The 13010-nt window shown below is 38.0% G+C and overlaps 1 protein-coding gene across 2 annotated transcripts in view; it reads left to right on the top strand.

Moving 5' to 3' along the window:
• Nucleotides 1-13010, top strand: part of MYO1D (myosin ID) — a 348885-nt gene that overhangs the window by 108013 nt on the left and 227862 nt on the right. For both annotated transcript variants that reach the window (XM_049861252.1, XM_049861251.1), the window contains exons 8-10: nt 7407-7610; nt 11795-11940; nt 12020-12134. In XM_049861252.1, the coding sequence (XP_049717209.1) occupies nt 7407-7610; nt 11795-11940; nt 12020-12134 (465 nt within the window). The remainder of the gene's footprint in view (nt 1-7406; nt 7611-11794; nt 11941-12019; nt 12135-13010) is intronic.

Genomic DNA, 13010 nt, shown 5'->3' with positions numbered 1-13010 from the left:
GATCCCTCCCCCACCCTCCCCAGGTGGCTCCATTAACATCCGAATAGCCTGAGCCAGAGGGAGAACTCTGATAGGGATCTGAATGCATTTTTTTTTAGTGGATTTTCTGGAAAAACTAGTTTCCCAGTGATGGCTCGGAGACAGCAGTCCGTATCAAACCACATAAAGAAGCAGACCATGACAGCTTCTCCAACCCCCCAAACGAAAGAATCAAAATCTTTCCCAAATGAAGATACAATCCTGGAATTATCAGATACAGAATATAAAAAAACTAATTTACAGAATGCTTAAAGACATCACAAATGAAATTAGGCTAACTGCAGAAAAAGCCAAGGAACACACTGATAAAACTGTTGAAGAACTCAAAAAGATTATTCAAGAACATAGTGGAAAAATTAATAAGTTGCAAGAATCCATAGAGAGACAGCATGTAGAAATCCAAAAGATTAACAATAAAATTACAGAATTAGACAACGCAATAGGAAGTCAGAGGAGCAGACTCGAGCAATTAGAATGTAGACTGGGACATCTGGAGGACCAGGGAATCAACACCAACATAGCTGAAAAAAAATCAGATAAAAGAATTTAAAAAAATGAAGAAACCCTAAGAATCATGTGGGACTCTATCAAGAAGGATAACTTGTGAGTGATTGGAGTCCCAGAACAGGGAGGGGAGACAGAAAACACAGAGAAAATAGTTGAAGAACTCCTGACACAAAACTTCCCTGACATCATGAAAGATGAAAGGATATCTATCCAAGATGCTCATCGAACCCCATTTAAGATTGATCCAAAAAGAAAAACACCAAGACATATTATCATCAAACTTGCCAAAATCAAAGATAAACAGAAAATTTTAAAAGCAGCCAGGGAGAAAAGAAAGGTTTCCTTCAAGGGAGAATCAATAAGAATAAGTTCAGACTACTTGGCAGAAACCATGCAGGCAAGAAGGGAATGGGACGACGTATACAGAGCACTGAAGGAGAAAAACTGCCAACCAAGGATCATATATCCAGCAAAACTCTCTCTGAAATATGAAGGAGAAATTAAGATATTTACAGATAAACACAAGTTTAGAGAATTTGCAAAAACCAAACCAAGGCTACAAGAAATGCTAAAGGAGATTGTTTGGTCAGATGACCAATAATATCAGATACCAGCACAATACAAGGTCACAAAACAGAATGTCCTGATATCAACTCAAATAGGGAAAGCACAAAAACAAACAAATTAAGATTAATTCTAAAAAATAAATAAATAAATAAATAAAATAATACACATAACAGGGAATCATGGAAATCAATAGATAAAAGATCACAATAATCAAAAAGAGGGACTAAATATAGGAGGCATTGAACTGCCAGATGGAGAGTGATATAAGGCGATATAGAATGATACAAGTTAGGTTTTTACTTAGAAAAATAGGGGTAAATAATAAGGTAACCACAAAAAGGAATATCAACTCCATAACTCAAGAAAAAAGTCAAGAAAAACGTAACGACTCAACTAACATAAAGTTAAACATTATGAAAATGAGGATCTCACAATCTACTAAGAAAAACGCCTCAGCACAAAAAAGTATGTGGAAAAATGAAATGGCCAACAACACACATGAAAAGGCATCAAAATGACAGCACTAAAAACTTATTTATAATTAAGCTGAATGTAAATGGACTAAATGCACCAATAAAGAGACAGAGAGTCACGGACTGGATAAAGAAACACGATCCATCTATATGCTGCCTACAAGAGACACACCTTAGACTTAGAGACACAAACAAACTAAAACTCAAAGGATGGAAAAAAAAATATATCAAGCAAACAATAAGCAAAAAAGAAGAGGAGTAGCAGTATTAATTTCTGACAAGATAGACTTTAGACTTAAATCCACCACAAAGGATAAAGAAGGACACTATATAATGATAAAAGGGACAATTGATCAGGAAGACATAACCATATTAAATATTTATGCACCCAATGACAGGGCTGCAAGATACATAAATCAAATTTTAACAGAATTGAAAAGTGAGATAGACACCTCCACATTTATAGTAGGAGACTTCAACACACCACTTTCGGAGAAGGACAGGACATCCAGTAAGAAGCTCAATAGAGACACGGAAGACCTACTTACAACAATCAACCAACTTGACCTCATTGACTTATACAGAACTCTCCACCCAACTGCTGCAAAATATACTTTTTTTTCTAGTGCACATGGAACATTCTCTAGAATAGACCACATATTAGGACGTAAAACAAATCTTTGCAGAGTCCAAAACAACGAAATATTACAAAGCATCTTCTCAGACCACAAGGCAATAAAACTAGAAATCAATAACAGAAAAACTAGGGAAAAGAAATCAAATACTTGGAAAATGAACAGTACCCTCCTGAAAAAAGACTGGGTTATAGAAGACATCAAGGAGGGAATAAGGAAATTCCTAGAAAGCAACGAGAATGAAAATACTTCCTATCAAAACCTCTGGGACACAGCAAAAGCAGTGCTCAGAGGCCAATTTATATCGATAAATGCACACATACAAAAAGAAGAAAGAGCCAAAAGCAGAGAACTGCCCTGACAACTTGAACAAATAGAAAGTGAGCAACAAAAGAACCCATCAGGCACCAGAAGAAAACAAATAGTAAAAATTAGAGCTGAACTAAATGAATTAGAGAACAGAAAAACAATTGAAAGAATTAACAAAGCCAAAAGCTGGTTCTTTGAAAAAATTAACAAAATTGATAAACCATTAGCTAGACTGACTAAAGAAAAACAGGAAAGGAAACAAATAACCCGAATAAGAAACGAGAAGGACCACATCACAACAGAGCCAAATGAAATTAAAAGAATCATTTCAGATTACTACGAAAAATTGTACTCTAACAAATTTGAAAACCCAGTAGATATGGATAAATTCTTGGAAAAACACTACCTACCTAAACTAACACATTCAGAAGTAGAACAACTAAATAGACCCATAACAAAAAAAGAGATTGAAACGGTAATCAAAAAACTCCCAACAAAAAAAAGTCCTGGCCCGGATGGCTTCACTGCAGAGTTCTACCAAACCTTCAGAGAAGACTTAACACCACTACTACTGAAGGTATTTCAAAGCATAGAAAAAGACGGAATACTACCCAACTCACTCTATGAAGCTACCATCTCCCTGATACCAAAACCAGGTAAAGACATTACAAAAAAAGAAAATTATAGACCTATATCCCTCATGAACATAGATGCAAAAATCCTCAACAAAATTCTAGCCAATAGAATCCAACAACACATCAAAAAAATAATTCACCCTGATCAAGTGGGATTTATACCAGGTATGCAAGGCTGGTTTAATATCAGAAAAACCACTAATGTAATCCATCACATAAATAAAACAAAAGATAAAAACCACATGATCTTATCAATAGATGCAGAAAAAGCATTTGACAAAGTTCAACACCCATTTATGATAAAAACTCTTACCAAAATAGGAGTTGAAGGAAAATTCCTCAACATAATAAAGGGCATCTATGCAAAGCCAACAGCCAATATCACTCTAAATGGAGAGAACCTGAAAGCATCTCCCTTGAGAACGGGAACCAGACAAGAATGCCCTTTATCACCGCTCTTATTCAACATCGTACTTGAAGTCCTAGCCAGGGCAATTAGGCTAGACAAAGAAATAAAGGGTATCCGGATTGGCAAGGAGGAAGTAAAGCTATCACTATTTGCAGATGACATGATCGTATACACGGAAAACCCTAAGGAATCTTCCAGAAAACTACTGAAACTAATAGAAGAGTTTGGCAGAGTCTCAGGTTATAAAATAAACATACAAAAATCACTTGGATTCCTCTACATCAACAAAAAGAACACCGAAGAGGAAATAACCAAATCAATACCATTCACAGTAGCCCCCAAGAAGATAAAATACTTGGGAATAAATCTTACCAAGGATGTAAAAGACCTATACAAAGAAAACTACAAAGCTCTACTACAAGAAATTCAAAAGGACATACTTAAGTGGAAAAACATACCCTGCTCATGGATAGGAAGACTTAACATAGTAAAAATGTCTATTCTACCAAAAGCCATCTATCCATATAACGCACTTCCGATCCAAATTCCAATGTCATATTTTAAGGGGATAGAGAAACAAATCACCAATTTCATATGGAAGGGAAAGAAACCCCGGATAAGCAAAGCATTACTGAAAAAGAAGAAGAAAGTGGGAGGCCTCACTCTACCTGATTTCAGAACCTATTATACAGCTACAGTAGTCAAAACAGCCTGGTACTGGTACAACAACAGGCACATAGACCAATGGAACAGAATTGAGAACCCAGATATAAATCCATCCACGTATGAGCAGCTGATATTTGACAAAGGACCAGTGTCAGTTAATTGGGGAAAAGATAGTCTTTTTAACAAATGGTGCTGGCATAACTGGATATCCATTTGCAAAAAAATGAAACAGGACCCATACCTCACATCATGCACAAAAACTAACTCCAAGTGGATCAAAGACCTAAACGTAAAGACTAAAACAATAAAGATCATGGCAGAAAAAATAGGGACAACCCTAGGAGCCCTAATACAGGGCATAAACAGAATACAAAACATTACCAAAAATGATGAAGAGAAACCAGATAACTGGGAGCTCCTAAAAATCAAACACCTATGTTCATCTAAAGACTTCACCAAAAGAGTAAAAAGACCACCTACAGACTGGGAAAGAATTTTCAGCTGTGACATCTCAGACCAGCGCCTGATCTCTAAAATCTACATGATTCTGTCAAAACTCAACCACAAAAAGACAAACAACCCAATCAAGAAGTGGGCAAAGGATATGAACACACATTTCACTAAAGAAGATATTCAGGCAGCCAACAGATACATGAGAAAATGCTCCCGATCATTAGGCATTAGAGAAATGCAAATTAAAACTACGATGAGATTCCATCTCACACCAACTAGACTGGCATTAATCCAAAAAACACAAAATAATAAATGTTGGAGAGGCTGCGGAGAGATTGGAACTCTCATACACTGCTGGTGGGAATGTAAAATGGTACAACCACTTTGGAAATCCATCTGGCGTTATCTTAAACAGTTAGAAATAGAACTACCATACAACCCAGAAATCCCACTCCTCGAAATATACCCTAGAGATACAAGAGCCTTCACACAAACAGATATATGCACACCCATGTTTATTGCAGCTCTGTTTACAATAGCAAAAAGCTGGAAGCAACCAAGGTGTCCATCAACAGATGAATGGGTAAATAAATTGTGGTATATTCACACAATGGAATACTACGCATCGATAAAGAACAGTGACGAATCTCTGAAACATTTCATAACATGGAGGAATCTGGAAGGCATTATGCTGAGCGAAATGAGTCAGAGGCAAAAGGACAAGTATTGTATAAGACCACTATTATAAGATCTTGAGAAATAGAAAAAACTGAGAAGAACACATACTTTTGTGGTTACGAAGAGGGGAGGGAAGGAGGGAGGGAGAGGGTTTTTTATTGATCAATCAGTAGATAAGAACTGCTTTGGGTGAAGGGAAAGACAACACTCAATACAAGGAAGGTCAGACCAATTGGACTGGACTAAAAGCAAAGAGGTTTCCGGGATAAAATGAATGCTTCAAAGGTCAGCGGAGCAGGGGCTGGGGTCTGGGGAACATGGTTTGAGGGGACTTCTAAGTCAATTGGCAAAATAATTCTATTATGAAAACATTCTGCATCCCACTTTGAAATGTGGCGTCTGGGGTCCTAAATGCTAACAAGCGGCCATCTAAGATACATCAATTGGTCTCAACCCACCTGGAGCAAAGGAAAATGAAGAACACCAAGGTCACACAACAACTAAGAACCCAAGAGACAGAAAGGGCCACATGAACCAGAGACCTACATCATCCTGAGACCAGAAGAACTAGTTGGAGCCCGGCCATAATCGATGACTGCCCTGTCAGGGAGCACAACAGAGAACTCCTGAGGGAGCAGGAGATCAGGTGGGATACAGACCCTAAATTCTCATAAAAAGACCATACTTAATGGTCTGACTGAGACTAGAGGAATCCCGGCGGCAATGCTCCCCAGACCTTCTGTTGGCACAGGACAGGAACCATCCCCGAAGACAACTCATCAGACATGAAAGGGACTGGTCAGCGAGGGGGAGAGAGATGCTGATGAAGAGTGAGCTAATTAAATCAGGTGGACACTGGAGAGTGTGTGGGCAACTCTTGACTGGAGGGGGGATGGGAAGATAGAGAGAGAGGGAAGACGGCAAAATTGGCACGAAACGAGAGACTGAAAGGGCTGACTCAATAGGGGGAGAGCAAGTGGGAGAAGGGAGTAAGATGTATGTAAACTTGCATGTGACAGACTGATTGGAACTGTAAATGTTCACTTGAAGCTTAATAAAAGTTAATTTAAATAAATAAATAAAAATAAATGCTCCCAAGTGGGAAGACCGTAGTGTTGTAAACTGTCTCATCTCCTTGAGTCCGTTCATAAATACAGTGCAAGACTCCCTCTCAGAATGCAAACAGGAATTGTATTTTGTTTTTAATTTGACATAATGATTCTGGAATTTATCTGGGACAGTAAACATATAAGGAGATCAAACAGAATTTTTTAAAGAAGAGTAGCAGGGCAGGGGAAAGGGAGGAGAGGCGACAGGACTGATTCTCCCAGATTTGAAGGGATGGTAGAAGCTACGGTGCTTTAAAAGTCACTGCACGAATGTAGCACCAGATTGATTAACAGATCAATTGATGTGCTGGACACCTGTGAGACAGTTACTTAAATATTTACTCCTTGTTGAATGAGTGAGATATAAGTAGACCCACACCCTCGGGGGAGTTTGATGTATAATAAAGGTGACATTTCAAATCAACAGGAAAAGCTACACTATTCAAAAAACGGAACAACTAACTAACCATCTGAAAAAATAGTTAGATCCTTACCTTATGCCCTATACCAAAATATATTGCAGGTGGATTGAACGTTTAAATGTAAGGGGAAAAAAAGGTATAAAAATAATAGAAGAAAATATTTATTATTCCTAAAACCTTTGGAGTAGGAATCATCTAAGTATAACACCAAAGAAAGAGAAAGTTAAAACAGAAGATTTGTAGATTTGACTACAGAAAAATATAAAACTGGTATAGATCAAAAACATACACTGGAAATTAAAAGGTAGGTAAGAATGCCTGTAGAAGAGGAAAAACGTTTGATGAAGTGCCATGTTTTTATATGTAGAGGTAGGAATTATCTTTAGAAAAATAGGAACTACAAAGTCACTTGAATTGCATTTTTAAATTGGCAGTTATATCCCTGACATTGCTTCAGACTCTGATTAGAAATGGTATGTCTTGTTTTTTCCACTTTTTATACAGGGAAATTTAAAATTTGTAGTTGATGGTGACACGCCTCTCATTGAAAACAGCAAGGTTGTATCTGTCATAGCAGAATTGCTGTCTACGAAGACTGACATGGTTGAGAAAGCCCTTCTTTACCGGACTGTGGCTACAGGCCGTGATATCATTGACAAGCAACACACAGATCAAGAAGCCTGCTATGGCCGAGATGCCTTTGCTAAGGTGAGATTTTAACTTACATTCTGGTGACCTGGTGGTGATTTCAGTTGCAGTTTTAGTGAAAGTCCATGAGGATGTAGTAGGAGTTTGCTTGAAAGTGGTTAAGTGCTTGGCTGCTAACCAAAAGGTCAGCAGTTTGAATCCACCAGCCACTCCTTGGAAACCCTTTGGGGCTCTGTCCTGTAGGGCCGCTATGAGTTGAAATCGACTTGACGGCAACGGAGTCAAAGTCAGTTAAGGCTTTTAGAAATTGTCATGATACTCTTGGTCGTCACAATCACAGTAAATCTCCCTTACTGTGAGCATCACGGAGCCCCTGTGGCATAATGGTTGAGAACTTGGCTGCAAAACAAAAGGTTGGCAGTTCAGATCCACCAGCTGCTCCTTGGAAATCCTATAGGGCAGTTCTGCTCTGTCCTATAGGGTTGCTATGAGTCAGAATTGACTCAATGGTGATGGGTTTTCTTTTTTGGGGTGAGGGGTGAGCATCATTCCTAGAAAACGTTCTGAGAAAAGCAGAAGCAAGTTTATCATAAAGCTAAGAGTTTTCAAGGTCCCTTGCTTGCATGCGCCCTTTTCATGGCCATGATTTTGTTTAAAATCTTGTATTCTTTCTCTACAAGAGGGCTCAGAAAATTGCACAGCCATCAGGTCTCACAAAACCTGGTTCTGTCCCTCATGGTAAACTACTGAAGTGTTTCATAGTATCTCCTAGTAACTAGGCTTTATGGATTTGCTTATAAATAGTTTTCTGAAAGCCCAGTCAAGTGTAGCAAGTGCTTTCTCTGAACCCATAAAAGCCAATCCTTATATCAGTTTTTTAAATATATTATCACAGAGCAGAAAAGTAAAGGATAATGGCATTATATCACTAGAGTATTTGCCACCTTAGTGCTGCCATAAAACAGTATCTCCTTGGTTACCATTGCTTCTGAGCTCACAGTTTGAAACTTCATACTGCATCAGGAATGTAATTTGCATTACAGAAAGGTAAATAATTGTGAAACTCCTAGAACATTATAGGTACTTAGGGGAATAAAGGAGCATGGAGTGGAGAATTAAAAGTATGGGGTGGAATTCCTCCTTCTCCGATTGCGGTGCTGGTCCAGCTTTCCCACCAAGGAGACCATAAGGGCAGAGGAGAGAAAAGTATCTCGTGGGGGAGAATCTGGAGGCAGAATTGCCCTGAGCTTTACACTTTTAAGAGTAAAGTGTGTTAGTTTACATCAATAACCCATGCAAATTAGCATTCTACTTCATAATGCCCTCCTCCTTGCATAGGCCAACAACCTAATACAGACTTCATAGAATATATGAACATGTACAGAGGAGATTTTTGTTGTTTTCCAAAAATGCATTCCTTTTTCCATTTAGTTTTTCCCAATAATGCTTCTTAGGCGTCCCCTTTAAGACCCATGGCGGAGCTGACTGATTCTTGTTAATGACTGTACACCGGCCTGTAGTGATGGTTGCCATAATTTATTTAACCCTCCTCCTCTTTTTTTTTCCTCCTAAGTTATTCACTTTGTTTCCATTTTTTGCCACTACAGACAGTGCTACAAACACTTATACATCCCTCCTTACACACTAGTGCCTTTATTTCCTTTGGATGGATTCCCAAGACTGAGCTTACTAGGTCAAAGGGCATACTGATTTTAAACATTAAATTTACTGATTTTATGGGTGTAAAGTAATAGCTTCTCATTACTTTTTCATTACTAGTGGGTTTGAGCATATTTTTATGTTTTTGTGAGGTACTTAGAGTTGTTCTGCTGAGAATTGCCTGGGTATATACTTTGTACATTTTTCTTTGGGGTTATCTTTTTATTATCAATTTGTTACAGCTCTTCATATATCAACTTTCACCCTATTATCTGTATGACACATGGTTATCTTTTTGTTGTTTTTCTTTTCCCCCAAGTCTAACATTTTTATTTTTTGCTGGCTGGTTAGTTTGCTAGCTATCCCATTTTTTACCCTTGTAAGCCTTGACGGCACTGCATTTTTTTGGTAAGCCTCAAAAAACCAAAAACCAGGCTTGGTTTTTAGTCTTAGAATTTGTTTTTTATCATAAGTGCTGTATAGAGCTATTGGAGGACTTTAAGTAGGGGCAGTGACAGCAGGTTGAAATTTTTGAGAAGATTACTCTCGCCCTTAGTATAGAGACTCTTGTGGTGGGTGGGGAAAGAGTGGAAGCTAAGAAACTAATTAAAGAGAGATTTCAATAGTCCAGGAGAGAGCTGGTGGCAGCTTGGGCTAGGATGGTAACAGTGGGAATGGAAAGAAAGGATGATCTGCGATAGACTGTATCTGAGAAATAAAATGTACAAAACTTGTTTTGGGCCACGAAGGGGTCAAGGATAATTTCTTACCATGCTCTGACACAAACCTACCTCTCCCTCCTCATTTCACATCAGATTCCAGCCTCCTTTCTTCATTCCAGCCACATTAGTCTTAGCTCAAGCCTTACAAGTTCTCTTTATTCCTCTCTCCTTCCAGCCACAGGGCGTCTGCAAGTGCCATTTCCTCTGCCTGGATTCCTCTTCTCTCCCCTCTTGCCTAGTTAACTCTTACTCATCCTTCTAATCTCATCGCTTTATCAGAGAAGCTTACCCTGGCCTGCCTGAATACTGAGTAGGTTCAATTCCCCTCAGACCTTATCTGTTCTCCTTTGCTGTGTGTGTGTGTGTGTGTGTGTGTATGAATGATTGTTTCCTTCACCCTGCTGTAAGCTCCTTGGAGGCCAAGACCATGTTTCTGTTTGCTTACCACTGTATCTCCAACAAAGTACACATAGTAAGTGCTCAGCAAATACTGCTGGATAAATAAATTCCTTAGTTTCTGGTGCCATTTATTCATGGTTAAAAGTAGGGAAGGAACAGTGTTGGAGGAGTAGGATGATAAAGACTTCTGATAAGACCTAAGTTTGAGATGGCTGTGAGGCATCTAAGGATGTTGTCAGGCAGGTGGTCAGGTGTGTGAATCTGAAGCGCAGAGGAAAGGTCCAGGTTTGGATAACACATTCAGGCACTGTGTGGTATTAATATTATTTAATACTGGGTGAGATGACTTAGAAAGAGAATGTTAGACCATCTTTTAGAGGTTGGGCAGAGGAGGAGACACTACTAAAGGTCACCAGGAACAGCCAATGAAATAAGAGGAAAATTGAGAAAGTGTGGTATATCAAATCCCAGAGAGGAAAGTGTTTAAAGAAGAGAGTGGTAAACTATGTTGAATGATGCCAAGTAGCTAAGTAAAATAAAGACAAGAACACGTCTATATAGAAGTACTTAGGATCCTTGATGATACATTCAGTTGGGGGTGCGGTTGGTAGAAGGATGGAGGCAATGTGTTTAAACATGTGTGTAGGTGAAGGGAATGGGTAACTGGAGAGAGATGTTAAGGAAAGGTTTTCTAAAGATGCAGCCTTGTAGAGCATGTTGATTTCTTCCAGAAGAGAGGGACATGAAGAAGGGAATTGAAGAAGTAAGTCCCCAGACAACCTAAGGGAAGAGGAGCTAGAGACACAAGTGGTGGAGGGATAGGTTTTAGGGGCAGGAAAGACCCTTCTCACATTGTAACAGGAGAGAAAAGGGAAAGATGTTGGAACAAAAGGAATGTGGGGGGGGGAGTATGGAGATGTGAATATGTGTTAGTGTGTGGTACCTTTGTCTCTGTCTTGGTGTGTATATCCTTGAGCACTGGATGTATGATTTTGATTCTCTAGGATTTTCAAACTATGACCTTTCTGCTCAGATCTTTATTTAGCATTATTAGACAATACTTATATTTTTAGAACTTATAGAGCTTTAGCGGAGCATAGAAATTAACTTATTGGTTCCCTAATTTTTATAGTTGATGAAATTAACAGTAAAGCAATTAAGTGAATTTTACGAGGATTTAAGCAAATTGTTGATGTATCTGGGCATGGAAACATGCCTGGAGAATACAATGTGTGTAATAGTCAATAATATTGTAAAAACCCAAACCATTTACGCTTTAGTTTTACATATAGCATGTAGCTTTTTTTAATAGATAATCTCTATTTCTAATTGTTCTACGTAAGGTAATAATGGCTGTGCTAAGCAATAAAAAGAAAGTAGACAGGAATTTAGAACTCATCACAAATCCAAACAGAGGACTCATTTCCAAATGAGCAAGGATTTACCGTGTTATCTTCCTCACAGGCAATATATGAGCGCCTTTTTTGTTGGATTGTTACTCGCATCAATGATATTATTGAGGTCAAGAACTATGACACTACAATCCATGGGAAAAACACTGTTATTGGTGTCTTGGATATCTATGGCTTTGAAATCTTTGAGAACAACAGGTAAATTTGATAAAATCCTTAATATCCTATTATTTATTTATTTTATTTGTTGAAAGCTAATTTACTCCTTTTGTTGTAGCTTTGAACAATTTTGCATCAATTACTGCAATGAGAAACTGCAGCAGCTGTTTATTCAGCTGGTCCTGAAGCAAGAACAAGAAGAATATCAGCGGGAAGGGATCCCTTGGAAGCACGTGAGTAGAATCTCATGGAAAATGTCTACATGTATTTCACATGTTGTTGGTAATGTCACATCTTATCATTTAAACTCCAAAAGGAGAATGTAATCAAATAATATGTACCAAAGTACAAGGGCATTTTCTAGATAGGAAAATTTCTGTGCAACTACTGATTAGCACAGATGGGGTGTATCACGCTGATTTTACTACACAGATTTCTGGATGTGTGACCCAGAGTAAGACTCTATAAGTACATTTTAGCTTTTTTTTTTTTTGGAAAAATATTTAAATTTCAGTAAAGACAAGGCTAAAAAGACAATTTTAGGTATTTCTTGAGCTTCTTGAGTATTTGAAGCATCCAGACCTTAGTTTTTTTTTTTTCAAGATATGTAAATATAATTCATTTTAAATATTGGCAGGTGGAATTTCATCTCATCAATGTTCTCTTTTGATAGGCTCCTTCGTTGGTGCCCAGCAAATGCTGAGTTATAACCAGTTAAACCTCTTATTAGTATTATCACTTTAGGGTTGATACCATCTGGGTTTTCTCATTCATATCCATTGCAGTTTAGTGTCATATATAAAGTATTTGTAGCAGTAATTTTTGCCTTAAGTTGGCTAAACTTTGCTCCCAAATTTATTTTCTTCTCTTTCTTCCTCTACTTTTTGAACTAAATGGCATTTTATTGTATTCAGTTTGTGTTGTTCACAACTGAAACTCAGGCATTGAAACACCTGTGTTAACTTCCATCTCCATTTATTTTCCTTTTTTATAGCACAATTCAGTTATTATCTCTCTTCTTATGACACTTTATGAGCTTTTATATTAGTCAGAGTCAAACTGTCTGGTAAGATATGACCTGAAAGTAAGACTGTCCAGGGTACAGACAT

The sequence above is a fragment of the Elephas maximus genome, chromosome 19, assembly GCF_024166365.1.
Source record: "Elephas maximus indicus isolate mEleMax1 chromosome 19, mEleMax1 primary haplotype, whole genome shotgun sequence".
In the NCBI taxonomy this organism is placed as follows: domain Eukaryota; kingdom Metazoa; phylum Chordata; class Mammalia; order Proboscidea; family Elephantidae; genus Elephas; species Elephas maximus.
This window is presented reverse-complemented; position numbering and strand designations above follow the sequence as displayed.